General features: G+C 44.9%; 1 protein-coding gene across 23 annotated transcripts in view; it reads left to right on the top strand.

Annotated features, from left to right (window-relative positions):
• The window catches only part of KDM2B (lysine demethylase 2B), a 105457-nt gene that overhangs the window by 30315 nt on the left and 48958 nt on the right, over positions 1 to 26184 (top strand). For 18 of the 23 annotated variants that reach the window (XM_021413289.1, XM_021413284.1, XM_021413285.1 and 15 more), the window contains 4 exons: positions 4865 to 4958; positions 5863 to 6016; positions 16350 to 16465; positions 22744 to 22870. In XM_021413289.1, the coding sequence (XP_021268964.1) occupies positions 4865 to 4958; positions 5863 to 6016; positions 16350 to 16465; positions 22744 to 22870 (491 nt within the window). Of the gene's footprint in view, positions 1 to 1035; positions 1161 to 1754; positions 1863 to 3952; positions 4187 to 4243; positions 4534 to 4864; positions 4959 to 5862; positions 6017 to 16349; positions 16466 to 22743; positions 22871 to 26184 lie in introns of those variants that run through there. The other 5 variants (XM_021413298.1, XM_021413295.1, XM_021413294.1 and 2 more) reach the window with 5 other exon arrangements.

Here is a 26184-nt window from a genome sequence, read left to right as displayed (position 1 = left end):
GCTGTGGTCTAATTAGAAGCTGAGGGTGTGCCTCTGGAGACAGAAATTGCCCTTTGAATTGAGGGAGCTCGCGGGTCCCGCAGGGCAACCTGGTGCTGTTTAATGCATGTGTGATACTCCTGTGTGTGTTGTGTGTCATTTGTGAATTGCTTTGGATACAAAACCGCCCTACAGATATAATGAAGTACAAGAAAATGAGACCAGTAAGCGTGAGTTCTCGAACTTTTAAAGCTAGCTAAGTAAATAAAATGTCGTGTCTTCAAGTTGATGCATTAGCCTCAAATCCTCCCTTGTGTACAGCTTGGAGGACTTGCAGAGTCGTGCGTACAGCTGAAATAAATGCTGGTCTTTGAAATTGCTTGTGGCGTAGCTGAACAGCCATGTCACAAAGATGGAGAAACAAGTTGTATCTGCAGACATCAGAACACTGTTACAGCTTCGCATGCTCACAGGGCAGACAGGCCAGGTTTGCACAGATTGGCAGGTTGGTTTGTTTCTTCGTAGCCATTGCTGCCTTCTCAGAAATATAAGCTTCCAATTAAGAGAGAGGCCTCTCGGTTCTTAAAGTTCAAAGGTAACCTCCCCAGCATTAGCTTAATGCGAGCTGTAGCGGTGAGGTTTGCAGACAGCATGAAATGGTAGCTGGGTGCAGCTCTGCTGTTCCTCTCCATGAGCTGTCCGTGCCAAAATCCGATGGCTGGAATGTAAATAACTCCTTCCCTTTGAGGTTCCCCGCATGCAGTGGGAGGCGTGCCAGGATCGGGAGCGTGCCGGAGCCTTGGTGCTTCACCAGCACCTTGGATGGGAGCGGGGCGAGGTGGGACGAGGTCGGTGTCACCGCTCTCTTTGCTACCGGTGTGATCTGGATTTCTGGTTGCTTCGCAAGATCTCTAGTGCAAACTGAGGCTGTCTCTTATCTGGTGTGTTGTTTTTGTCTGCCTGACTCAGCTCGTAACCCCCTCAGGGCAGGCACCAGGTCCTTTATGTGCTTCTGAAGTGCCTGCCGCACGCTCCACCTTTAATGATTAGCTCCTCTGTGGTCTGGAGAGGCGATGCTTTGCCTGAAGAGCTCCTCACCTCAGGCCCTGCTCCTGGCGGGGAGACCGGGGCTGTGGGCTTTGCTGGGCCCTTCGAAGGCAGAGCTGGCCCCGAGGCTGCAGGTGGGTGCTCACACCCCGCCTGCAGGCTGGGATCCCCGCTCCACGAGGGGAAGCAAAGGGGGAAGCCGGGGACCCCTTTCTGTGAGGGTCCCGTTCTGTGCGGGGCGGCCAGGATCCTTCCACCAGGGGAAGACGGATCTCCCTCCTTCGTGAGGGACCCGGGCCTCCCGCGAGGGCTGCGGGCGGGGTCGGTGCAGCGGGGGCCGGGGCGGGGGTGGGGAGGCGGAGGACGGCAGAAGGGGCCGCGAGTGCTGGGCCCGTGTCTCCCGGGTGACAATGGTTTCTTTTGTCTCGCGGCGTAATTTGTGGCTTTGGGTTACAGGGCCCCAGTGCGGGAGCGTGGCTGGGGCCGTTAGCATTGTCTGGGGCGGAGGTGAGGGGCACCGCGCAGCCCGCCGCTCCCGTCCTGCCCCGCCGCGGGGCCTGCTCCATCTCCCCGCTTTAGCACTCGTAGTCGGCTTATGGGTTTGTGGTATTCGGTTTCAGGCTTAGGGATTTCAACCAGCCGGCGCTGCTCCTGGGAGGAAGGAAGAGTGAGCTATACTTTTCTCATTGGCCCGAACAAAAAACAGAAGCCTCTGCTGGGGTTTGGGAGTGGTTTATGGGCTGAGCTCAGTGGCAGGGGAGCCCTCGCAATGCCAGAGGGAATAGAGCCGTATGGTGCACGATACCTAATGCGAGAGAAAAGGAGCTGAGCTCAGGGTAATGCCGCCTGCGTGTGCTCACGCATCTCCCCCGAGTCCGTGTGCATGTGCATTTCCCTGCCTGCGCGCGTGCCTGCGCCCGTGCGCGTCTGCATCCTGCCGTGTCCGCTGCTGTCTTTGTTTCTCTGTTTGCTTGCGGGTTTGGAGCGATGCGTGGCGAGTGCATTGTGGGTTTGCCTGCGAGCGTGGTGCTTGCGGAGCAGCGGCTCCGCGTTGTTTCTGCCTCTGTCTGCTTGGTGGTTGCCTTCCTTTGGATCATCCCCCGTGCTCTTTTTGGGGGATGTTCTTCCCTGCGAGTTTGCAGCTTACTCCATGTTTCTCCGCATCCTTTCACTAACAGATTTCCCCAGATTTTTTTGGGGGGGAAGTTCCCCTTTCCCCTATACCTCAGATCCTTCCTCCAAAATAACAGTGCATTAACCTAAACAATTCCCGGCTGTCGGAGCATGAAACAAACTCCGGTGGGGATGGGAAGCTCTCCTACAGGAGATTACAAGCAGATGCCTGGTGTAAAGCCCACTCTGGTGCTATGCAGGGGTTGGATGTAGCAGAGGACAACTGAAGTGGGGCATCCTTTGCATCACCTGTGCTCTCAGGGCATACCTCCGAGGTTATCTGCCTGCACACTGCTTGGCGTTGTGCTCCCATAACCCTGTTACCTGCTGCGGCCCTGCATTTCTTTCAATGCGGTTACTGTGTGACAGCTCATTTTTAATAATTATTATTATTATGGGTGAGGATGGTTTAAAAAAAAAAACAAAAACCCGATAAGTTGCACCTTCCCCACACCAGCAGCTGCTGGAGCAGCAGTGTGTGGGGCTGCGTGGGGCCATGTGACTGCGGCGCGTTGGGAAGGAAGCGCAGAGGTCAATGCAAAGGCATTGTGCCAGGCGCGCTGCAGGCTGCGGCCCCTCCGTGCTGTGGGGCCGGACAAAAGCGGCCCGGTGGGGCGGGTGAGCAGCAGAAACCAAATGGGAGCTGCACTATGTAGTGGCTCTTTTGTGGATGGGAAGAGGAAAAAGGTGTTTTTGTAGTTCAAGATGCGCTGTAGGTTTTTGTTAACCACCATTTGCGTGACTCACGGCACCCACCTGGATTGGAATAGAGAGTGTGTGTAGAGCTGCAAGAAATCAGAGGGAAATGGACAAAAAGAGAGTTGAGGGAAATGGACAAAAATGCTGCTCTCTGCCTGGATGTTTTCTCAGACAACTAAATTCCGAAGACTTGGGTTTGACAGGGCATGAATGCTGTTGTTTCCTTTCTGAGTGCAAACAGATCAACAGCTTCAGGTTCATGGTAGTTGCGGGCAGATGGGACGCGGCCATACGGGCTGTTCTTGCCACAGGGCCCCAGAGTGCCCCACGATCAGCAGGACTCCAGCTAGCCTGGTCCCACAGGATTGTTTGTGTGATGTGTTTACACCTCGCCTTCCACAAACAGCAAGAGTCAGTCCCATAAGGGTTTCGATTTCTGCTTGAGCACAACACAACCCCCTCGTCCTCAGTGCTGCCTGGAAACTGAGAATTTGTTTTCGTTTGTTTTTTTTTATTAGCCGTGATTCAATCTGTGACTTCTTGCAGTTTGGCTCAAAGAAAGGTGACTTCCTTCCTGGGCTTCTTTTATTGGTTTTAATTTCTGCTTGACTTCTTGTAATCAACAACATCTAGGCGGAGGGGGAACGTGAATGGAGAAATTTAAGAAAAAAAAAAAGGCATTTGGGAGGAAAGGACTCGTATTTTGAAATGGAGCATATTGAGAGTCTAGACAGCCCCTGGGCTAGCTGGGATTCCTGAAGCACCCCGGCTGCCCCGGGGTATTTCTCCGCTCCCGCTCCTGGGGGCGCCGTGAGGAGAGCCCGCGCTCCCGCGCTGAGCAGAGCCGTAATGGCGGGCGGCGGCGCGGGACCCTCCGACCCCGGCCCGCCTTCCTGACAGCGCTGCGTGCCGGCCTGTCAGCCCGGGCTCGCGGCGGTTGCTAGGCAGCGGCTCCTGGGGCCGAGGGCCGCGCTGATTGGTCGGGCGGCCGCAGCCTATCGGCGCGCGGGACGTTGCACGCCGCCTGCATACTGCTGAGCCTCTCGCCACCTGGATGTGCCGAGAAAAAGGCACAGTGCTGTGATACCTTTTTTTTTTTTTTAAATTATTTTTATTTTTCCTTTCATCTCCCCTTCCTGCTACTGTTTCCGTAACCAAAAAAAAAAAAAAAAAGATAAGAAAAGCCAAAACAAAACAACAAAAAAAAACCCCCAACCCTTAAAAACCCCAAAACCAAAAAAATAAACCCAAACAGGCCATGAAACGGAGACCGGAACAAGGAAAAGAGGTTAGTGGGTTAAGCGGTGTGCGTTTCCTGCGGCCGCAGGGCGCTGCAGCTCGGCCATCGCTCAGCGCCGGGGCCGCGGGCTGGGGCTGCGGGCGGGGGGCGCCGCCGGGAGAACCGCAGCGAGGCGGCGAGAGCTGGAGGGTTGGTGCCGGGCCATGCTGCCGGCTGCGGCCTTGCTGCCTGCTGCTGCTGGGATGCCGAGCAATGGGAACAAAAAGGAGTTAGCTCGCCCCGCTCCTTGCAGGAATGGCAGTGGTGGCACGCAGGTGATGAGCGCTTGGGAGTGTTTATGGGCAAATGCGATTTTTCAGAACTTGGAGGCGATTTGCGTACTACTCACGGTGAAGGTAATGTCCGAGCGATGAAGGAGAGCGTGGAGGGGAGCAGCCAGGGACGGGCGGCGCAGCGCCGCTGCTGACAGCAGATCTCCCATCCTTCCTCCATTCCCCGTCTCTGGGAGCTTGCTCCCGGTTGTCCAGACAGAAAACTCAAACTCAGAGATGCACGTTTCTCAGTTACAATCTAATTATCATTACTTCATGAGACAAAAACCCCTGTGCTGTAAATGCAAAAATATGATTGGCTGGAAATGGTATTGCATATGCAATACACTGTAAATTAAGATGTGAAGAATGCTGTTTCAGACTGATTCTTTTTTGTCCTTTGCTGTGCTTTCAGGTACTGTTTGATGAGTGTGAAAGGATGCTTCACTGATTTCCATATTGATTTCGGAGGCACTTCAGTGTGGTATCACGTTTTCCGTGGGGGGAAGGTAGGTGAACCTTGCTTGATGTTTGTTTTTATTCCTCTCTGCCTCTTATGGCGGGAAGAGGTTGCTTGCTTTTGTTTTTCTTTCACTTTTCTTTTCTTTTTTTTCTTTTTTTTTTTTTTTTTGCTAGTCAGTTGTCAAGTCTATTTCAGTTACCTTGGATGTAGATGCAGTTTGCAGAACTGGAAGGACACTGTTCACCTTTAGGAAACAAGCAAGTGATTTGTTTGAAATGTGTAACGTTTATATTGGTGGTGGCTTTGTGCTTGTTATTGCTGCGTGGTTGGAAGTGTCATGCAGCGAGTACGTGGCTGTGTGTACCCTTGTTGGGTCAGAGTGCCCTCATAAGTCACCTTCTGTAGCTGGAGCTTCGCAGTTTCCTTTCAGAGATTCCATGTTTCTTCTGTGTGCACACTATAGCTGAGCTGAAATATTGCAGAATAGAGAAATGTTAAAATACACAGCGCGTGTGGCTACGTTCACATCTTTACTGGTTTAGGTTGCTTTTCCTAATTGTAATGTAGACAGCGTAAGGTGGGCACTGATATAAACAGAACGGATTGCTCGTCTCTGTTGTACAGATACTGTTCATCTCTGTGTACAGTGGAGTTGTATTACCCCAGCATACTGGTCTGAACTGAAAGTAAATTGTGCAGGCATCTTCTGAATGAGATGTTTCATGGAAGAGAGATGACAGCTGACGGTTATCTTGCCACTTCCAGCACATAATTGCTGCTGCTGTCTGCTCTGGACCTCTGTGTACAGTACCTGGAAAATGTGTTTTATGCAGAAAGCAGGCTTGGTACTCTGCATTCATTTCTCTAACACATGATAAACTTCTTGGAATTTCTCAGCTGTGTATTTTTATTGACTGTGGGTAATAGTTACATCTTTGCTTTATTTTTAGATCTTCTGGCTGATTCCGCCTACTCTGCAGAATCTAGAACTTTATGAAGAATGGGTTCTCTCAGGAAAGCAAAGTGATATCTTTCTGGGAGACAGGGTGGAACGATGCCAAAGAATTGAACTGAAACAAGGCTATACATTCTTCATTCCTTCAGGTATCGCTTGCTAACTGTTTTTGGAATCACTGGAATTGTGGTGTTTGGCTAACAGTTCTCTGCAAAACAGTTCTTCGTATCTAAGGCCTGTGCTGAGCTCTTTATTTGCTGTGGCAAGGAAAGATGAGGGGCTGAATGCATTTGATTTCCCAGGAATTGTCTCATTCAAACAGGATGTACATGCAGTGATCACTTGAGAGAGGCCCTGGGTCTCTGGGGCTGTCAGTCCACCACTCAGAGGCACTGTGACTTTTGTTACTGCTGTTGGGTTTTCTTGGAAAAGCACTTTTCTGTTTTTCTTAATCTGAGATAAAACTGCTGTTAAATATATCCAGTGACCAGTGATCTCTTCTGGCAGGTTTAACCTGCGTTTCAGTTACCTATTACTTTGCTGCTGTCTGAGGTGCATTGATTCCTGATAGAGCCCAGTGGAGATTCCACTGTACGGAAGAGCTGGTGTTATGCTCCATCAAAGATGCTTTGTGGGGAAACAACATTATTTTACAGTTATGGTTTTTCAGGACTTCTGCTGATGGAGGTTGTGCTGAGTACTGATGTCTGCCAGTAGCCCAGGTGGACCATGTTTTTACACTGCTGCCTGCATCAGTGGCTAAGTTGCACGACTCGGGTTCTTCCTGCAAAGCAAACAAACAGTTGCTGTTTTGAAGGCTGGTGGCTTCAGGCCTTTATTCTGCTGCCTAAAATGGATTAAGGATGGTGCAATCTGTAACGCTCTTCATTTCAAATGATATCAGGCTTTGCTCTTTTTGACTATTATGGGACTGCAAGCTTCCTTATAATGATATAATACATTGCCTCTGTCTAGTGGAGCTTACCAGGGAAATAAATATTGATAGCCTTTTTACATGACAGAAGGACTGCTTGGTAGTTCTTCAGCTTCTAGAATTACTCTGCAGAGATAAGATTATTACAGTTTTGTTTTTTTTTTTTTATCTTGGAGATGGATAGAATGCAAGTCATGAAAAGACATTGATAACGTTCTTGCTAACTAGGGAGCCTTATTAGTATCAACTGAAAGCTGCAAATGTACACATTTGGTAAGTATTTGGTCAGAATCAGCTTGGAGGTGACAGGTAAAAGGACCTGGAGGGTGGAGGTGGAGGAGTTAATCCATTAAAGGAATTAGGTCTTCCCTTGAAACAGGTCAGAATGTGCTGTTACTGTTTGAACTAGGTGTTTGAGTGTGCCTGTGCTGTTTGCTTAGATCCCGTTACTGCATCTTCATATTTATCTTCACTCCCCGGTGAGCAGCCTCCTACGAATAAGACTTTCTGTGTGTTAGTTTAGTCACACTCAGCAGCTGGAATACAGCAAGATGTGGGAGATTATACAGGACACAACTGTAGCATGGTGGCTGAAGCGCTTCCACACGTTTTTTGACTATAGTTTCTGTTTTCTTAGGAACACCCCACGTACAGAAATGCCAATACCTCAACCCTTTTAGGCCCCATGGCACATTTGAAAGACAAATATGAATAATTTCTCTTTAAGCACCTGATGGATTTCACGGGTTTTTGTTCTGCTGTATGTTGTCAGAAACCTTCACAAATCTTGTATGCGAAAGGACAGTATTTACACATTTTCTTTTTAAAGTATGAAATGCCTAGTTAAAGCTGTTCCGGGTCAAACTGAGCATAGCCTTGTCAAAGAGGTCAGTTCTTGTGACCTCTTTGCTCTGGTTTGTGAGAGTATCATGCTAGTTCATGTTAGAATGTGTTTTGTTTGTGCTTTGTAGCTTAGTGCTTGGGCTCTGCTAATGGGTGCCTGTAAAACCAGTCAGTCTCACGCTTTCGGTTGAGCCTGATAAACTCTTAACCAGCCCCAACTCGGGTGCAATGACACGTGTGCTCAGAAAGTGTGGAATGGTAAAGCTAGCGCTCAGCTGGACTGTGAATGAAGAACATCGCAGTGAAGGGCTTTTTGCATAAAATATCCTGCCGTGCTCTCATTTTCAAGTCATTTTTGGGGGTGGTCCTAGCAATGCTGTTATATCATCACAGCGTAAAGGATAAAGTAGGTAGAGAAGACTGTAACAAGACACATGGGGGAGTAAGATCATAGGCTTGTGGGAGATGGAAGGTTTCTTTGAGAATCTAGGATCAGCAGTAGATCCAGTAAATCCTTGAAACTACAAAGCGCTTGCACAAGAATGGGAGTTATTCTTTCAGAAGGCATAATTATAGTGCTCACCAGGGCCTCAGGGTATTTCCCTCTGCATCGCTGCCTTCGTCTTTTCAGGATTAGGCTTAAACCGGTTAATTTCTACCTATGCTTCTAACCCTGGAAAGCACTGAGAGGCATGATCACAGCTGTGGAATCAAGGAGAAAATTGGCAAAGTATTATCAGCATAGTGAGTCACTGTGGGTCAAAGTGCACCTTGCAGTATTTTAGGAGGCCCTCCCAGCTGTGGGGTTGGGGGAAGTTAAGCTGGGGTTCTGAGGGACGCCGCGTCTGTTGCCTTGCCCAGGACCCAAGCTGCGCGCTTCATGGCCCCATAGGACTTTTCCAAACAAGTGATGCACTGTTCCAAGCTCTCACCTCCCACTTTACCAGTTCCCACTGATGAGTCAAGGATGATCAACTCTGGTAAAGTCTGCAGTAAAGCAGTAATTTAACTAAGAACCTGGCCTTTTCTGTTGGTATAATCTAAACTGATGTGAACATTTAATTGTCACTTGACAAATATACCGGTTTCTGACGTGTTGAGGATTGTAGCCAGACTAATGTACAAGATGTTAGAGCAGCTGAGGGTTTAAGAGGAGGAGGAAGCAAGAGTAGCTACCAGTGTTAGCAAATTATTATTTTTTTTTTCCTGTAGAAATCTGATGTATTTTCCCAGGATGGGAGATAACTTGTCCTTGTTCATAAAGATGTTAGTAAAGAATGCTGTGGCCCTGCGGCGTTAGCACTGTGTATGTTATCACAAGAAATATTTAATCATTCAAATGGTTATGTGCCCAACATGGGTGAATTTGGAGGAGGTGATGCATCTTGCTGTGATGCAGCTTACAGTGGATGCTGCATGTCTGATCCATCTGCCAACCAGAAGGGGCATTTATAGAGTGCTTCTCTTTCTCAGGTATAAACTGTGATGATCTCAAAGAGGAAGAGCATAAGCTCAGTATGCAGCTGTTGTCTCAGCAGGGACACACAACAATGTCATCAGTCACAAATCTAGAGCTTGTCCACTATTGTTTGTGCTGTTAGCTGTACAGTGAGCGTGTTTAGTGATAGTTTGCACTGGGGATGTGCAGAGTGAAAGCACTTGGGGTGCACTGAGGTGTTAACTATGGAGACAATCTTCAGGTGCCTGTGACTGTGTGAGGGACAGACTGAGCTGCTGTTTGTGCAGCACCCTCACATTTCTGGCGCCCAGGATTACTGTAGGCACTTGTCTCTGGCTGTGTGCAGCCACTTGTTCTTAGTTAGGCACTGACTGCTGCTCCTCTGCAGCCTGCTAGAAATGCACTGCTCACTGAGTCAGTGCAAGTGTGTTAGCTGGTTCTTGAATGCTTTTAGTGCTTTGAATGTAAATATTCTTCTTCTTTTACATCACCAAGTGACTTCAGTGGACCCCGTTCTCTCCCTCCTTCCTACCCTCTACATTCTCCAGTTTTCATGCCCTGTAAACCACCTTTTGCTTCTTTTCTTGTTCTTTTTTTCCCTGCTTGTTTGTTTTTGAAGTGGTGCCTTACGTGTGGAATTCTCTTCTCATCTTGATTCCCAGAATATCACATTCATTCCTCTTGTGTACTTCCAAACTTGGCTCCCTGAACCCAAGCTCAAAATTAAGCGTAGCCAAAATGAACAAGGTCATCCTTTTTCAATCCAGGTGCTCTTTTGAGTCTTGCTCTGTCATTTTCACAGTAAGTGTTCAGGGATCTGATGGGGATATTGTCTCTGTTGTCTTCTACGAACAAGATATCGCAGTGGCATGAGAGATGCTAAGATCATTTGCTTTTTTCGAAGGAAAAATTCTATAAGTTTTCCAAAATGCTCGAGTAGCCAGGCCATTGTGAACTGCTTGGCTGGTCTTTACGTCTTCCAGTAGCAATCCACGTAAGATGCCAGTACACGGTCCAGGAATTCACTGTACGTTTCCAAGAACTCAATGATGTACTGCCATTAGCTGTTGTAGAAGGCTTCTGCGGCACTGATTTATTAGGCTTTCCCCTCATCAAAATGTGGAGAAGGCAACCTGCTGGCAGCTGGCGTGGTGTGTGCCTTTCTGCCTCCTCTTAAACTCCTCGCTGGTGTTGCTGCACGCTTCTCTTACAAAAGCTGTGTTTCACCTTGGAGTTTGGCAGTCCTCCACGGAGGAGTAAGCTGTTTGTTTTGCTTTACTTTTTATGTTCTTTATAGTGCTTTATGTTCTTTATAATGGGCCTTGCACATGGAAAGATGCTATTAAAATCTCTTAATTTCTTGAGAGATGAAAAATGAGCCACAGTCTAGCAAAATATTCTCATTGTTCTGTGATGATTGTTATGGTAACTTGAGAGTGCTCCAAACTTCTAGTTTTCAGTCAAATGCAGAAATAATGGCTTTTCTTGGATGAACGTTTTTTTGGGAAGGAGAGCCAACAGAAAGGGATGTTCTGTGCTGGACTCCAGGCAGCGACCAGCAAGGATGCAGAGCGCTGCGGGTACGGGGTCAGCGGTTAGCAGGACGATTCTGCCTGTTAGGAGTGTGCGGTCCTAGGTGGCCTCTGCAATGCCAACCAGTGTTTGATGAATGATTGTGTAATGGGGCCGGAAGGTAGCACGCAGTCTTTCTATCAAGGAGGATGACAGGCTGTTAAAATCTGACTGGTAAATTATTATTATTATTATTTTTCGCAGGAAGTTGTGCTAGGGCTGTGTAACTGCCTGGCTATTTTCAGTTGTTGTTCGCTTTTTCCATTTCAGGAGCTTCCACTGACATTCATGGAAGCTCCATGCCTGGAACCTGTAGGGACTTAAGCGATGAGGATCAGTGAAGAGCATCAGAGAGGAGAGTTTTTGCCTCGAGTGTCTACTTTCAGATAGAAGGTGACAGCATAATGTTGAATTTTAGTTCTGTTCCTCTGCAGTGCTCTGCCTGATTCCTATCAAATTATGTAAGATTGAGAAATGCTGAGTTACCTACATTGCTGGGGACAAATTAAGTTCTTACTCTTAAAATGTGAGCATGGCATTTCCTAGATATACTTGGTTGTGGACGCTGTTATGACCCAATTGTTCTTCTTTTGAATTGAGAGAAGTGACGTCCCGCTTGCTGGCAGTGTCCGCTGGAAGGTCATCTCCCTTGTCACTTTGATTTTTAGTTTTGAGATGTGACTATTTCGGCTTTTCCAGACCAAGTTGCTGTAAAATTGTAGGAAAACATGCATGCTTTCATGTTACAAAGCAAAATACCTGTTCAGTTACTACTGGAAGCAGATGCAATGTAGGTTTGCCTTGGAGTTGGTAGTCAATTTGTCCCATAGCCTTACTTGTTAGTAATCTTTTTTATTATTCTCAGATGGATAATTGCATTCTTGAAGATGCTGTAGGAATTTGCAGTCCTCTGAAATCTTCTAACAAGTTTGCAATATTTAATGATACTTGTTTTATAAAATTCATAAGATAATGAGATTGTATCTTTCCTTTAGCTGCTCAGAAAGGGTTTTTTTTTTTACTGTTAATTTTACCTTCTTGATTTACTGGAGATGATAACATCTAAATATTCAAGCCTTTCACGGGAGCAGTGGAATAATTTGTACCTGTAAATCAGCTGAGGGTATTTCTGAGTCTCCTGAATAAAATTCCTGCTCAGTGCTGGTTTTGCTTCATAATCTAGGATTATTTTGAGAAGGGAGAAATGCTCATTAATCACCAAGAGCTGGAATAAAAAAAAATCACTTCAGAAAAACACAGAAGCGGGCAGAGCCCACTGTGCCCCGTAAATGGCACGGAGCTGCGGCAGCGGCAGCAGCCTGCATGGAGCCGAGCTGCCTCCGTGTGCACGGGTCCTCAGCCTCTGCCAGGGCTGGGGGTGGCCTTGCCAAGCACGGATGGAGCAGCACTGCTGGCGAGGCAGGCCGGCTTGAAACCGGCCACCTCTGAGGAGGCTTTCTATTTATTGACGGATCCCTGAGGCCACGCGGCCTCTGTGTGTCTCTCTCATCTGTATGATTTAGTAGTAGCTTTAGATAATGTTCAGCAGGTGCTTTTGTTTGTCGTTCAACCAGAAAGGAGCAATATCTTATTCCCTCGACTTCTGGATTTTTTTCTGTCCTTAATCCCTTTCTTCTAATACTACTCCAGTGCTTTTTTTTTTTAATTTAGCATTAAGTATAAAATTAAATTGGTGGTATTTAATTGTGTTGCTTTCCCCTCCCCCTCTTTTTTTTTTTTTTTTTTTTTTTTTTGAGATTATTGCTGTCTTCCAGAACGTTACCAAGGGGGGAAGTGTTACTCATCTCCTGCCCCACACCACCCCATGGAACACCCAGGGCTGTTCAGCAGCACCAGAGTTAATGTAAATAGCAGAAAGCAGTGGCTGAGGGAGAATTGGAGCCTCTCTTCAGGGGCGGGCAGGGTGTATGGGTGTGGATGATGTTGAAGCAATCCTGGTGGCCTCATGGATGTGTGCACCTTCTCTGGAGGTCTCCCTCTTTATAAACCCTTACAGCTGAGAAGCTTCCAATGTTTTGTTGGATGTTTTTGTTTTCTGTGGTCACAACATTCACCCTCCTCACAATTTGAGCTCTGCTTGCATCTAATCTGTAGAAATTAATTGAATGTGCCATCCAAGTTTATCTGTTCCCAGAGCTCATTTCCACAAAATACTATGCTCATGGAAAGCGTTTCCTGCTTTCTGCTTGTCTCCTTCCTCCTACTTCTGTTTTTCTGGTAGTGATGTCTTCAGTTTTTCTCTGTATACACTCTTGTTAATATTAGAACAGATTTTTTTTCCCCTCATAGCTTCTGTGCCAGTCTTCCTGTGTTTTTCTACACTGTCAATTCTTCATCTTATTTGTCTAATCTTGCACATAGTGTCCTGTGTTCCTGGAACGCACCTCTCTGTGTTTGTCTCTGCATTTTTAATATTCCATGTTCCTCAGGCAAGCTGAAACTATTTTGGGATGCAGTGTGACTGCAGAATGCTCTGCAGCTGAGTGGCCAAGATCCTCCCAGCAGGTGACAGCTCTGCCAGGGCTGCGCCCTGCCTGTGGCAGCAAGTGAGCTGCTGGAGATCCCTGGGACCCATGTGGAATGGATGGCACCCACACATTGTCCTTTCTCATCTTTGAGCCATGTGTGGAGATTGTTTTGCATTGCTTTGGATAGAGGTAGGGAGCTTGACTTCCGAGGTTTTTACAGTCACTGGCTTTCTGTGGGTTGCTTGGTCTCTGGTTTGTTTTTAATTTATTTCCTAACTCTAGTGGATTTGAGTGCTTTGTTGTTGAGAAGTATGTCATTAAAGAGCAGTTTTTTCAGTCTTAGTACTGGCAATATGTGCATCTTGAAAGAGTCAATGCTCAGTTAAGAAGTTAGGCGTTTACATCTGTTGATTGAAATGCTCATTGTTTGTTAATGAGTAGCTACCTAGTTTATAAACATAAATAGGGAATTAATTATTATCTGCAGAACCAGATGTTGTCTCAGATATTTTAGGGAAGTCCTTTAGTTTGCATCTCTTCTAGCTTTCCAGTAATGACTCCATTTATGGAGTCACTTGAAGCTCCGTTTATGTTTGTTAATCATTCTGTTGAGGGATTGCCATGTTTGGGACACCATTTTTTGGAGAGTTGGCTCATGGCATTGATTCCATGTTTCTCTTGGATGATATTGAGACTGCTACCAAGGAAGTCCAGAGGCCGTTAATACAAAGACCCTTGGCATTTAGTAGGACAGGGTGGAGAGGTTGAGGAACTTGTGATGAGACTGAAACCCAAAGAGCAAAGAAAGAATGAAATTGATTGCACTCCAGTGTGGAATTTTCACTGAGGAGATGTAATGTGTAAGAAGCGGCTACTGTGTGGGTTGTATTAAAAAGAGGCACTTTAAAAACAGAAGCATGTTTTGATGTTGTTTTATTTCTTTGTAAAATGAAGGATGTTTACCTTTCACAGATGTCTAGAAAGCCAGGTTTCAGCTCAGTTACCCAGTTACGCTTAATTGAGTTGTAAATCTTTGATAACAGACTGTATTTAGAATGATGTTGCTGATGCCATGGAAATACCTTGTTGCATCTCTCAATCTGTTTGTACGTGGATTGATCTGTGCTGGGGGAGCTGTGATGTAAGCTGGTGGTGAGGGCTGCTCAGCGTTCTGCTGCTAACTGGCTGCTTCTGACCTGTCTTCTGCCACCACTCTGTTGCGTAGCCATGCACAAGGCGTTCTTGTTGGAGCTTCTGTTCGTTCATCTCTGGAACTGACAAGCTGAATTATCACTCAAGCTGACCCTGAGTTTTGCCACCAATCCAGTAAGTTAGCTCTGGGGACTCAGCAACAGATTTGCTTCAGTGCAGGGTTTCCATTCTTTCCCCTAAACTGTAGAAATCTTTGATTACCTAGGGGAAGTGCTAAATGCCTTGACCGTGCATCTTTTTTTTTTACTTCCCAAAGACTAGGATCAGGAACGTCATTTATCTTGCCAATAGTTTGCTCTTAGTACAGACTGATGTATTTCATGTGAGGTGGTGAACTGCTTTAACTGAAGTTCTTTCTGTGGTTGCTGCACTACCCTTAAAGGAAGAAAGAAAATCCTCTCTGGTTGGTTATTCTTGATTTTCGAGTAATAAATGTGCTGAATGGTAGCAAGGGACTTCGTAATTATGCTAACTGGAGCAGGACAGATGTGGTAATACCTGAGGTGCCACAGCTACAAGCCACCTGCGTTTTTCTGTGCATCACATTAATCATGTGGATCAGACTCGTAAATTGACTGAGCACTGGCACAGGTGGCCGAGAGGGGCTGTGGTGTCTGTGTCCTTTGAGATGCTCAGAAGCTGCCTGGATGTGGTCCTGGGCATGCAGCCACAGGTGGCCTGGCTCAGGCAGGGGTGGAGCAGGTGACCTCCAGAGGTCCTGGCCAACCTCAGCCTTTCTGTGATTTTGAAATTCAGAAAAACAATGTTTGCAGGGAGAAAATTCTTACGTTGATTTCTTTTCCTTCCTGGCTCCTGCTGTTATGCCCTTAAATGAAAGCTCTGCTTCTGCCGTCTGCTGTAGCAAGGACTTCCATGGTGTAGCTCTGCTGGCCCTTACAGCCTGAGGATTGTTGCAGAGCAGGGCTTTTGTGGCTGCTGGCTGGAGAACCCTGCAGTCGGAATGGCATTTTCCTGTTCCCTCACTGGTCTTGAAGTGAAGGGAAGCTGCTGTGGCTTTAATAGAAAGTACTGCACAGTGAGAAGAAAATTGACTGCCCTCTGTGTTGCTTTGCTATCTGCTGGTTTATAAATTGTAATGCTTTTCATTAAAAAAGAAAAAATGTAGTATCTGGTCTCTGTGGTTCCCAGATCATTAGCAGGATCGATTCTTTTTTCACTGCAGACATCAGAGGCTACAGTCTTGAGTAGGCCAGACCTTCAGCTCCTGACATCCCAAGCAAACAGTGCAGAAGTAGAAAAGCTTGTGTATGGCTGTGCCTGGATTTTTGTCATCGTAGAAAATTCTTCTCTTGCTTTGGAGCCTGCAAAGTGAATTTGGTCCATTCCAGAATAGGGCCAGGGCAGTTTCTTTGGACTGAGTACTGGAAATGTTAAGTCTCTTAACCTGAGACTGACGGTGAGGAAGATTTTCAGTTGCTTCAGGAAGTTGATAATAGGATATGAAACTTTCACCTCTGAAGGAGGACTGGTAATAACTTGAAATTGTTGATATCTGAGGATGTGTGTTCTGGTACTGGAGTGAAATAAATTGAAAGTGACTCAGTCCAGTTCTAGCCCAAGCCCACCACCACTGCTAACATGATTTGCAACCCTTCTGGAGGTGCCAGAAGATTGTCTGAGAGCCAAGTGTGTGGAGCAGACTGAATTTACTTCTTAGTCATGGATGTGGTTGAGTCACAAGCTTGCGTGTTCTCAGTAAACACTGTAACTGTTCTGTGGATTAATAGCGCTCAACATACAGAGGGTTGTGAGACTGTATGTACATCATAAGATGCCTTCTTCTGCTATTATTAGTCTTAGTGTGGCTATGAGCATGCCATTTAACGTGTCACAGCTTTAACCTCTCATCCCCCACAGAATGGGGTTTATGGGGTTGTTAAAATGTGATAATAAATTGCTCTGTAATACTGCATAGCACGAGGCATTCTCAGTTCTTTGCTTTCCCTCTCTAGGGTGGATACATGCGGTTTATACTCCAGTAGATTCTCTGGTGTTTGGTGGAAATATCCTGCATAGCTTTAATGTTCCCATGCAGCTTCGCATCTATGAAATTGAGGACAGAACAAGGGTAAGGACACTCAATTCTCTTTTTAACTGAACAGTTCTTTGTCACTGTGATCTGTCTCTATCTTGTGTTCCTTTCTGAGAAACTAGAGCTGGTGGGATCTCCATGTCAGATTGATTGAGAGGTAAACATGAAATAATGAGACTTTCAAATGCTGGCTATTTTTAGTGGCATTTACTCATCTGTTTTTCCCCTACTTCCTACAGACATGTCCGTTCTGTATTGTCTGTTTGCCTGCTGAACTTCTCAAACACATCCCCTTCTGCACAGAAGCCTATTGCCCCCACAGACCTTTGTGCCAGTACTTCTGGTAACCCCCTGCTGATTGTTTCTCTTTGCACGCTGGCAATAGACGCCTAAGAATGGAGAGCTAATGGGACTGAGGTGGTTCTGCTGTCCACAGCTGAACTGAGAAAGCTGCAGAGAGGCTGCATATGAAACAGCATCTTCTGTGCTTAGCAGGGTTTTGTTCTTCAGTGACTCAGTACAGTGCCAAGTGTCATGGGACAGAGTCTGGGTTGGGACATTAGACTGAACATGGTGATGTTCATCTGGGTGTAGCATCCGCCTCATGGAAAGAGTGTGACATCCTGGAGGAGGTGCAGCCTCTTTGCTGGGAGTGAGAACGACACTGTTCATTGATAAACTAGACACCTAGCTGAATTTCATGAAGTATCAGAATCTGAAGGAAATGCCACTACCTTACTGGGCTGTTAAATGAACTGTGCAAGGCAATCGGAGCATTTTGATGCAAATTTAGATTGGGGCTTTCTGTAGCTGGCTATTTTGGAGGCATTGCATTGCAGTGGTGCTGATAAACTGCAGGCACAGATGCTAGGTGAAGTGCTCGTGGAGATTTGGGCTGCAAAACAGCAGGAAGTTGCAGTGCTTCTCCACTGCGAAGTCTTAAAATGGTACGTCAGTAGCGCTCACTGTTGTTCACCTCTACAAGAAGGCACAATTCTGGCTCCAAGTGGGCTTTTTGCCTTAGATCGCATTCCTTGGAGTGAGAGTGCATTCATCTGAAACAAAAACATTGTTCAGGAGTGCATCTGTGGCTCAGTGTATGGAAGGGTTTCCTCTCTGCCAGTGCTGTGTTGGGAAGGGGCTGCTCCCTGATTTCGCAGGAGGTGGCAAGGCCTGGTAATCTTCACATCGCAAAGCAGTGGTGGAAACGTTTGGTTTCCTGGAGTGATTTTAATGAAAAGATGGAATCTTAAGTAGAAAAATGAATTCCTCTTGGTCGACAGGTAAAGGCAAATGCTGAGATTCAGAGCAATTAGAACAGAAGGAACGTAGTGGAAACAGGAGTGGCGATAAAGGCTAGAATAGAATTAAGCCTGACTTTGAATAGGTGTTCCCAAGAGAGGAATGTGAAGTATCCAAAAGAGTGAAGGGACTTGAACAGGAGAAAGCTCTGATGGCAGAAGCAGGAAGGGACTCATCTGCTTGTTTTGCAGCGTGAAGGGAGATGGGCCGAGCTGTAGGAGCCCTTCAGAGAAAGAGCTGGAGGCCAGAGATGAACTGGGGCTACACAAAGGTGCCAAGCACAGGAAGGTTGTTAGTGACTGTAAGTAAGAACCAACAGTGCTGGGTAGGTGAACTGCAGCTGCTCAAAGGGAAGGTGCGTTGTTATGAAGGATGCTGGCACTGGCAGCTTGAAGGGAAAAGAAACTATTTCTATTGATGTCTGTGGGGAAGATTGGAAGCAAATGCTCTTTTTCCTGATGTAGTAGAGGAGCTGACATCTTGTTCCCATTGGACTTAGCAGCCCAAAGCCACAGGTTTTACTAGAGTTGGAACTGGTTAGCAGTGCTTCACGTCAGGCCTTTCTGGGGAAACTGGATGCAGCTTTCGTCTCCGAAGCTTTTATAGCAGGAGGCAGATTGCCCCATTACTGTTAAGTGTTTTTGTAACTTTTAGGAACCTGCCAGACAGTTAACTGAAATGCCTTTGAAAAGTCACTGGTACCTTTATCCTACAGGAACGTTCTCCGAGTGTGATATTTGCCTCTTTAGAATTGTCCTATCACTATTTTTTTAAAGGGATGCTGTGACATTTGGAGATCCCAAATCAGATCTTGAATTGTTTGATTTTTCTTTGAAGTCCTGTGTAGTTCTTTATCATTTTCCCTCCAAGAAGTACTTCAGTGTATCAAAAAAGGCTGAGGAAAGCCAACGGCCCAGAACTTCCCCAACTTCACAGTAACAATTTCAGCACTTGTACTGTATTGTGTTGCAGTGTGTCTTGTGCAGTCCTGTACCTGTGTTTGCAGACTTGTGCTTGTAGGCAGCCTGACAATAACAAAGCTGCGTGTTCAGTTGGGGAATACCAAGAGTTCAAAATTGTAACAAAATATAAACCTTGCAATTAAAGTTTGATAAGAGGCAGGAGCATCAGTAGTGCTGTGGTTGGGAATAACACGTGCCCATGCTCCCTCCCAAAAAAACAGAAAAAAATGTGCAGGAATCTTAAAGGATAAGTGTTTTCAAAAGAGGATCCTGGTGTGTTCTGCTTTATTTGCTTTTCCAGTCAAATTTTGTAATTTCTTTGTGCAAATAATTTTATTTGTCCAAATAATTTTATTCATGCGCAGGCTAGGGTAGCAGACTCCGTACAGTAAGTAGCTCACACAAATTTGGCAGTGTGAACGTACTGCAAATGACTTTCTCATCAGTATTGATCTTTCCATTGTGTGCAGCGCAGAAGTAAATTACACGATGTGGTTGACGAAGTAATTCGCCACACTGAAATCAAAGTGTAATACAGGTGTGTTTCCCCTCTTCATTTTGCACAGAGCAATTTTATGGAGGTTTCGCTGTGTTTAAACTTGCTATATAATGCTTAATCACCTTTGATTGCTGATATTCAAAGTCATTTTTATGCTAGGTGTAGTTGTTATTGTCTTAGCAGCTAAGACAAGAATAAATACATGGTTGAAATGGTAATGCTGATTTACAGCCTGATAAAATTGCCTGGTTTATATACTTGTCATGCTTATTCTAGCTTAATTTCTCGTATCCCTGGGAGACTTCTTAAGAGGGTTATAGCCATTTAAAAATAGTTTTAAGGAGTAATAAAAAACATGTCTATTGTTGGAAACAGCTCCTAATGTGCAGCTGAGGTAAACAAATCTTCTCCAGCCGTACAGTTTGTAGAGAGACTCATTTTGCAGTCTGGCTTTCCTAGAGGCCAATTAACAGCTAGTCAAATAGGCCAAGCTGTTTAGCACTCTGCTAGACCAGCTTGAGTACTGCAAAGCAGGCTGCTGTGCGGAGATGCATCAGCTTGGCATAGGGGTGTTACAGCTCTGTGTTACTGAAGAGGGAGAACGTGTCAGCCTTAGTCCCAGCTCGTCTGAATGGAACGCCTTCCAAAGATCTGAATGTGGACAGGGTCAGATACACGTAAGGTGGTCACTCACAGATGGTGGTGTTTGCTGCTGATCTGGTTTTCTGGAAGTTAATCAGTTAACTTTAAAGATTACCTTAATTTGTAAATAATCATATATCGGTTTTCAAGATTCTGATTGGAGTGATGAAATACAAGTAGAGTTTGTAATGATCTTAACGGTTATTGTGGAAGGGAAATCATTTCTTAAGGAAAATCTATGCCTTGCTTAGAGTGTTTTGTTTTGGAGGACGATACAAGTCTCTAAAATTATTTCACTTTGAACTGAAGAAATAGATCATACTCCAGAGAGGATTTTTCTCACTGTAGAGGAATAATTAGAGAAAATATTCAGCGGATTGTAAATTATTAATCATAGAAGTTAGAGCTGGAAACGCCTATTAGATGGTGGAGGCAGTCTCCCTGCTGGCGGGGGATCTGGTCCTCAGGCAGTGGCCATATCAGATGCTACACTTTAAATTGATCACAGAACTTTTTTTTTCCTTTTTTTTTCTCCAAAATAAGAGTTCATGTAACCATAACTCTGCAGTGGTGAAAGTGTGGACATGTATGCAATACAGTTCATGTCCATTATAATTAATAAATGTCCACAGATCATAAACAACGTACTCCTCTATACTTCTCTACCAGGCAAACTTTAAAAGATTTTTTGAAGCAGAGTTAGACTTGCTCTCATGGCAGAAGCCACTGTAGGTCTCTGCACAGTATCTCTCGCTGTATCTGGCAGCTCTTACTTCTGAAAGTTCGTAAAAGCAGAGCCTTCTCGGGCAAGTAGTGTATTACAGAGGCATGGAGGGATTTGCTGTGGGTTGGAACATTGATAGTGAAGCAATTAGGAACTCAAATTGAATATTAAAGATTGATATACATAATGGGAGCACTGCATGCATTACTGCCTTGTCTTTCACATTGAATTAGCATTGGTAACAACTAAATTTGGTGAAGCTCAGAAACTGTCAACAAATGTTGAGCAATGATGTCTTTAATATTCCCAGGCATGTGGCTGAAAACCTTTTGAAGGCTGAGGGGTGGAAGGCGGCTTCCTGTTTTTTGTAAGTCAATTCTTCGCAAATTTCGTTTCCTGCAGTGCTCTCTTGGAAAAATTTGAGTTCCTTTATTAGCATACATTTTAGCATGGCTAATTTCCCCTGTGTTCTGTAATAGTGATAAGTGACTGGATCTCTTCTTTGTGACAAATAACTGAACCAAAGGAAAGAAATTTTCTGTTTCAAGAAGGCCCTGGGTGTAAATGGTCTCACATTTAGGGGGATGCTTGTTGGTTTTTCCTTTTTTTTTTTTCCCTTTTTTTTTTTTTTTTGAATGTGGTTTTTGTAGCAGTACAGGGAATCACTGGAAAAGTTGCAGCGCTGCTGGATGCGTGACCCACAGCAACACGCAGTTCAGATTTGTCAGCTGCATTTGTGTTGGATTTAAGAAATCCTAACTTCTGGGAATTGCCGTAATGTGTTTACATCCGACACTGTGATACCTTTGGTGGGACAGCACAGTGCATTTTCCCCTAATTACATTTTGTTTCACTGCTAAAAGTGTTTGCGTTTCCTCTGGGAACAGTGGCAAGTTCCTTCCCCACCTTGGGAATGGTTTTCATGCATGGGCATTCTTGTAAGTCTTCGCGTGCTCGAGCGGGTCCTCCTGTCACCGGGCGGATGCTTTGACTGTGCCTGCCGTGCAGAGCCAAGCCTGAGTTGCCAGGTGCTGCTCTTAGTGGGTCTCCTCCAAAGCTGCAGTTTTTTGGGTGATGTAGAGTGGAATTCCGTATTGTTTTGTTGCTTAAATGGACTCTCCAAGGTAACGGTATTTCTAGTGCAGTTCAGCGTTTCTATTGAAGGTGGCAGACACCTCCTGGCTAGGTGAGCAGTTAAAATGCTTAACATGTCTTAAAGCAATTCCTGTAATCCAGTGCAGTGCGTGCATGCAGGCCTTCAAAATAAATTTCTGTGTCACCAGGAGAAAGAAGCATGCAGTGTTAAGTACAAGTGCATGCAAGATGCCAGGCATCCATTTTTAACAAATCACAAACAGCATACACTTGTTCTTGCATTTTAGAAGCTTCCTAGATTCTTTCTTGGTGCAGTGACTCCCATGAACAGAAAACTATTGGGAAAGGCTATGAAACCCACTTTATTTTCTTCTTAATCTGAAATAATCTTGCAAATATACAGTGTTGGAGAATTGAGTTTTTTCTGTGAGAACAACAGGTCTAAGATGGAAGAAAAAGTGCACAGCTTGGCAGTCTTTTGTTATAATCCTGCTTTCTGTTTTGTTTGTGGTAAAAGTTAACTTGCTACCAAAATATTAAGCATAAACCACAAGACAGATTTTTACTTACAATGTGTATTTACCAATAGTCAAGAATTTGTTTAATAAAACTGTAGGGAAAATGATAATTTAAAAAAAGATGCATTTCCTGCTTGAGTCATTTTAGGTAATGCTGCCATTTTGATAAAAAATCATGTGATAGTGTTTGGGAAAAGAAAAAAAAAACACTTCTATTTTAACTTGAATTTTGGTGACTAACATCTGTATGTGACCACCCTATGTTTATACTGTAGGTAAATAATGCTGTGGGGGCCGTCTATCACTTCCATGATTTCACAAGAACACAAACCCTTTCCTCTCCCGCCACCCCAGGAGGATACAAATTACTGAACCAAGAAATGATGCTATCATGGCAGGCAGGCGGGCTCTCATTTCGTATGCTGAAGGCGTACGGCTCACGCGGCTCCCACCCTCCCTCCCCTCCCCCTGCACACTGTTTGTGCTCTTGATAACATGAGGAGAATGATGACTGGCCCTTGTGCTGCAAACTTCCCTTCCCCATGGACTGACAGTCTTGCTCTTGCTTTCAGGTGCATGCCAAATTCCGTTATCCTTTCTACTATGAAATGTGCTGGTATGTTCTGGAGAGATACGTGTCCTGTGTGACCCAGCGCTGCCACCTCAGCAAAGAGTACCAGAAAGAATCAATGTTAATTGGTGAGTGAATCCTTCGCGTGTTCATACCGATGCTAGCACCCTAGGCTAGTTACTGCTTTGTTTTCTGCGGAGAAGAGCATAAATTAAATTAGAGAATTGTAGAAATTCTCACCAATTGTTTATTTTGAAGTGGGGAGGTTTTGACTTTTAAGCATTTTCATGAAGTACCAACTTAATCTGGTAAGCAATGAGCATTCCTAAGCAAGCGGATCCCAGGAAAATAATTTTTGGATGCATTTATTTCTTGGTTTCAGTACTGTTTGTGTTGAGATGATTGCCAAACAGTTGAGGATTTACTGCTGTGTTTGGCACAGCACCTTAGTAGCCAGAAATGTGTGCATTGCAAATGTGCTCTGGTAGGATGGATATTTAGTCCTTTTATAGCATGTCTCCTCTACAGAATGCAGTACGGTCACTAAACCTGGCTTCTTCCTCTTTTCTTTAATCTTGACTTCAATTCTCTCTGTTTGGTGACTGACTTCTAGTTGAAGAGAATAACAAAACCAAGCATACACTTACACAAATCTACATGATCTGTAACCTAAGTACAGGGAGGTCACAGAAGCCCCTAAAACAACAACTGAAAATGGACCACAACGGAGGTGGATGTGTGTGCATGGAGCAGGAAGGCATTGCCTTGGTCCTGGTGTGTGCTTTGCATTCCGGTTGTTGCCTTTCTGAACTACCCTTTTTTCTTCCTTCCCTTTATTGGAACAAGCCTGTGGACCTTGTTACCTCCCTGCTTTTAAGCAAAGAATGGCTGAAGGTAGCACGAACACCAGCTAAATCTCAGCTGATACTAAGTGTGGGGGAGGACTAAAGTATTTCTGTATTTCCCATTCTCTGAGATGCAAACTGGAGTGAACCTGGACTGTGTGGAAGTGTCCCGGACGGAAGAGGGAAATGACCACTTAACAGCATAATTCAAAGTAGAATTGGTTGCCGAAGGTACGGGCAGAGGGACCTAAAAGTCTGTGTGGATCAGGCAGAGAAATTTCTTGGGGTTCCTAGGAATTTGAGTGCTGCGCATTTTGCATCTTTGTTTTTTGAGACCCTGCTCAGAAGGGACAGTGAAGCAGGAGCTCCATGTGGAAGAATTTCTGTATAAGGTCATCTTAGAGCAAAGGGCGAATGAGCCTCTTGGATTAGAGATGGAGGGAAAAAAAAAAAAGCAGCAGCAAAACTCTGGTAACTGCATTCCTTAGGAAATAAAGAACCAACCTCCTGTTGTCAAAACCATTGGCATAGAAAAAGGCTCTTCCTGTTGGCAAGGTGGGGGTGCCAGATCACTGAGGTGTGATTTCAGAACAAATTAGATACGGAGAGTGGATGGTTCAGGATATTGAGATGGGACCTTTTCCAGCTAAATCACCAGTGTGAATTCAAGTCCAGCTCAGTAATTACTGATAATGGTTTGGTGATCCCCATGAAATGTGTCTCCGTCCAGTTACTGGCTGGGAGATATTCCAATCATATAAAAGCTCACTGGGAGTCATAGATGTCCAGTGTCTGGATGGAAAAGGATTATTTTGCAAGACCAAAGAGTGTCAACTGCACAGGCATAACGTCGGCCCCAGCTATCTGGGGAATAGTTTGGTGCCAATATTGTTTGGGTCTTCTTATCTGCGTGCCCTCAGTTGTTGGCCTGCTGGAAAGTGACTATTCTCAACTGTTTCACTGTTAATTCAGCGTGGTTTTATGGCCATTTCAAGCTAATGTAAGAAACATACTGCTCTCGTAAGATGAGAATCTGGTTTGTGAACTCTTGTCCTTTGAGCTGAATCAGTTCAGTGACCTGACAGAAAATGAACCCTCCCAAAAACACAATATGTTTGTTATCAGTAGGGCTGCTGGGCTGATCTGATGTGCAGCCCCGCTGCAAGGCTGCCGGTGCCAGGCCCTGGGCTGTTGTTGCTGTCTTGAACAGATCACCTCTTCCAGTTTACTGAAGTGCTGTCCGCTGACAGCATGTGGTTCATCTACCTGCCTGCTATCTTTTGACTTCAGGTATTAGCGTGCTGATAAAATCTCTGACATTGACATCCAGGGCTTTTCTCTCCAGGAGTGACAGATTTATACTTTGTCAGACACTCGCTTTTTATTTCTTGGCAGAGTCTTAACCTTAAAATAATTATTTAGCTGAGAACTGCAGTTCAAAAGCCCAGATCTACTCTATCTACTGGATCTTTCACTTTGGCATTTATCAAATTCTCTACAGGAGTAAAGGTACATTGTTTACCTTTACAAAGCTATGTTGTTTTGTTCTGTGTGAGTAATACTGTTTCATATACTTGCTTGTCTTTCTTTTAACTGATTTCAGCATCCAGCCTCTTGACTCGAGTAAATCTCCATGAATTTTAATCCTTGAATTAACTTGTTTGTTCTGTGATGTCTCTATCTTACTGTTGTGCATCAGCAGTGGGATGGAAGATCTGAATGAAGTCAGTACTCCAAAAACTAACCGCTTTGATTGCAAAACTTTTCTTCAGAACTGCTAAAGTCCTTAAATTGTTAAATGCTCATCTCTTCCTTAGAGATTTCTCTATCTTCAAGCAGTGCCTGATTTCCCATGAGAGAGTATCCCTTGACGAAGAATTTCCCGTCATTCTCCTTAAAGAATAATGAAACAAAGTACTTAACTTCCCTGCAGGCCTCTCAGTAGATTTAATTGTCTTCTGTCCTCCTTGGTTTCAGAAAAAAATCTCCACATTCTTGCATTCATTTTCAGAAATTTCTCTTGAAGAATCACAGTGTTACTAATGTTTCTTATTTTTTCCCCGTTAAAAAAAAATTTCTTGTACTTTGTTCTAAATGTCTACTTACTAACTTTTCTTCTGGGTTCCAGAAATATTTCTTTTTTATTCCACCCTTGAGCTGTGCTGCTTTCTTTTCTTATATACCTTCTGATAGAGCACTCCTGCCGGATCTCAGGACCAGCAGAGATGACTTCCAGTTGATGACATCCTCCAGAGAGAACGCGGCATGCTGCCCGTGGTCTCTGGGACTCAAAGGGTGGTGATTTTTCTAGAGTCAGTAGAGATCCAGTTCTTCTGTTTGAAAAAACAGAGTTTACTTCAGCGATGGGGAACATCTTTGGAGAACGCAGAAAACTGAGTTCCTAATCACTTGTGTTTTAAGGATATCTTTAGACTCTTCACGTTACGTTTTCATTACACAGTATTTATGTACTTGGGCATGAATGACTCTTTCAAGACACTGCCTACTCAAGAAAATTCATTACTGCGATTGTGGTGCGATACCCCGTCAATACAGGTGTATGCTACTCTAGCAGTTTTTACTGTTGTTCATATTTC

The sequence above is a fragment of the Numida meleagris genome, chromosome 14, assembly GCF_002078875.1.
Source record: "Numida meleagris isolate 19003 breed g44 Domestic line chromosome 14, NumMel1.0, whole genome shotgun sequence".
NCBI lineage: Eukaryota > Metazoa > Chordata > Aves > Galliformes > Numididae > Numida > Numida meleagris.
Note: the sequence above shows the minus strand (reverse complement) of the source record. Positions and strands in the feature narration are given on the sequence as shown.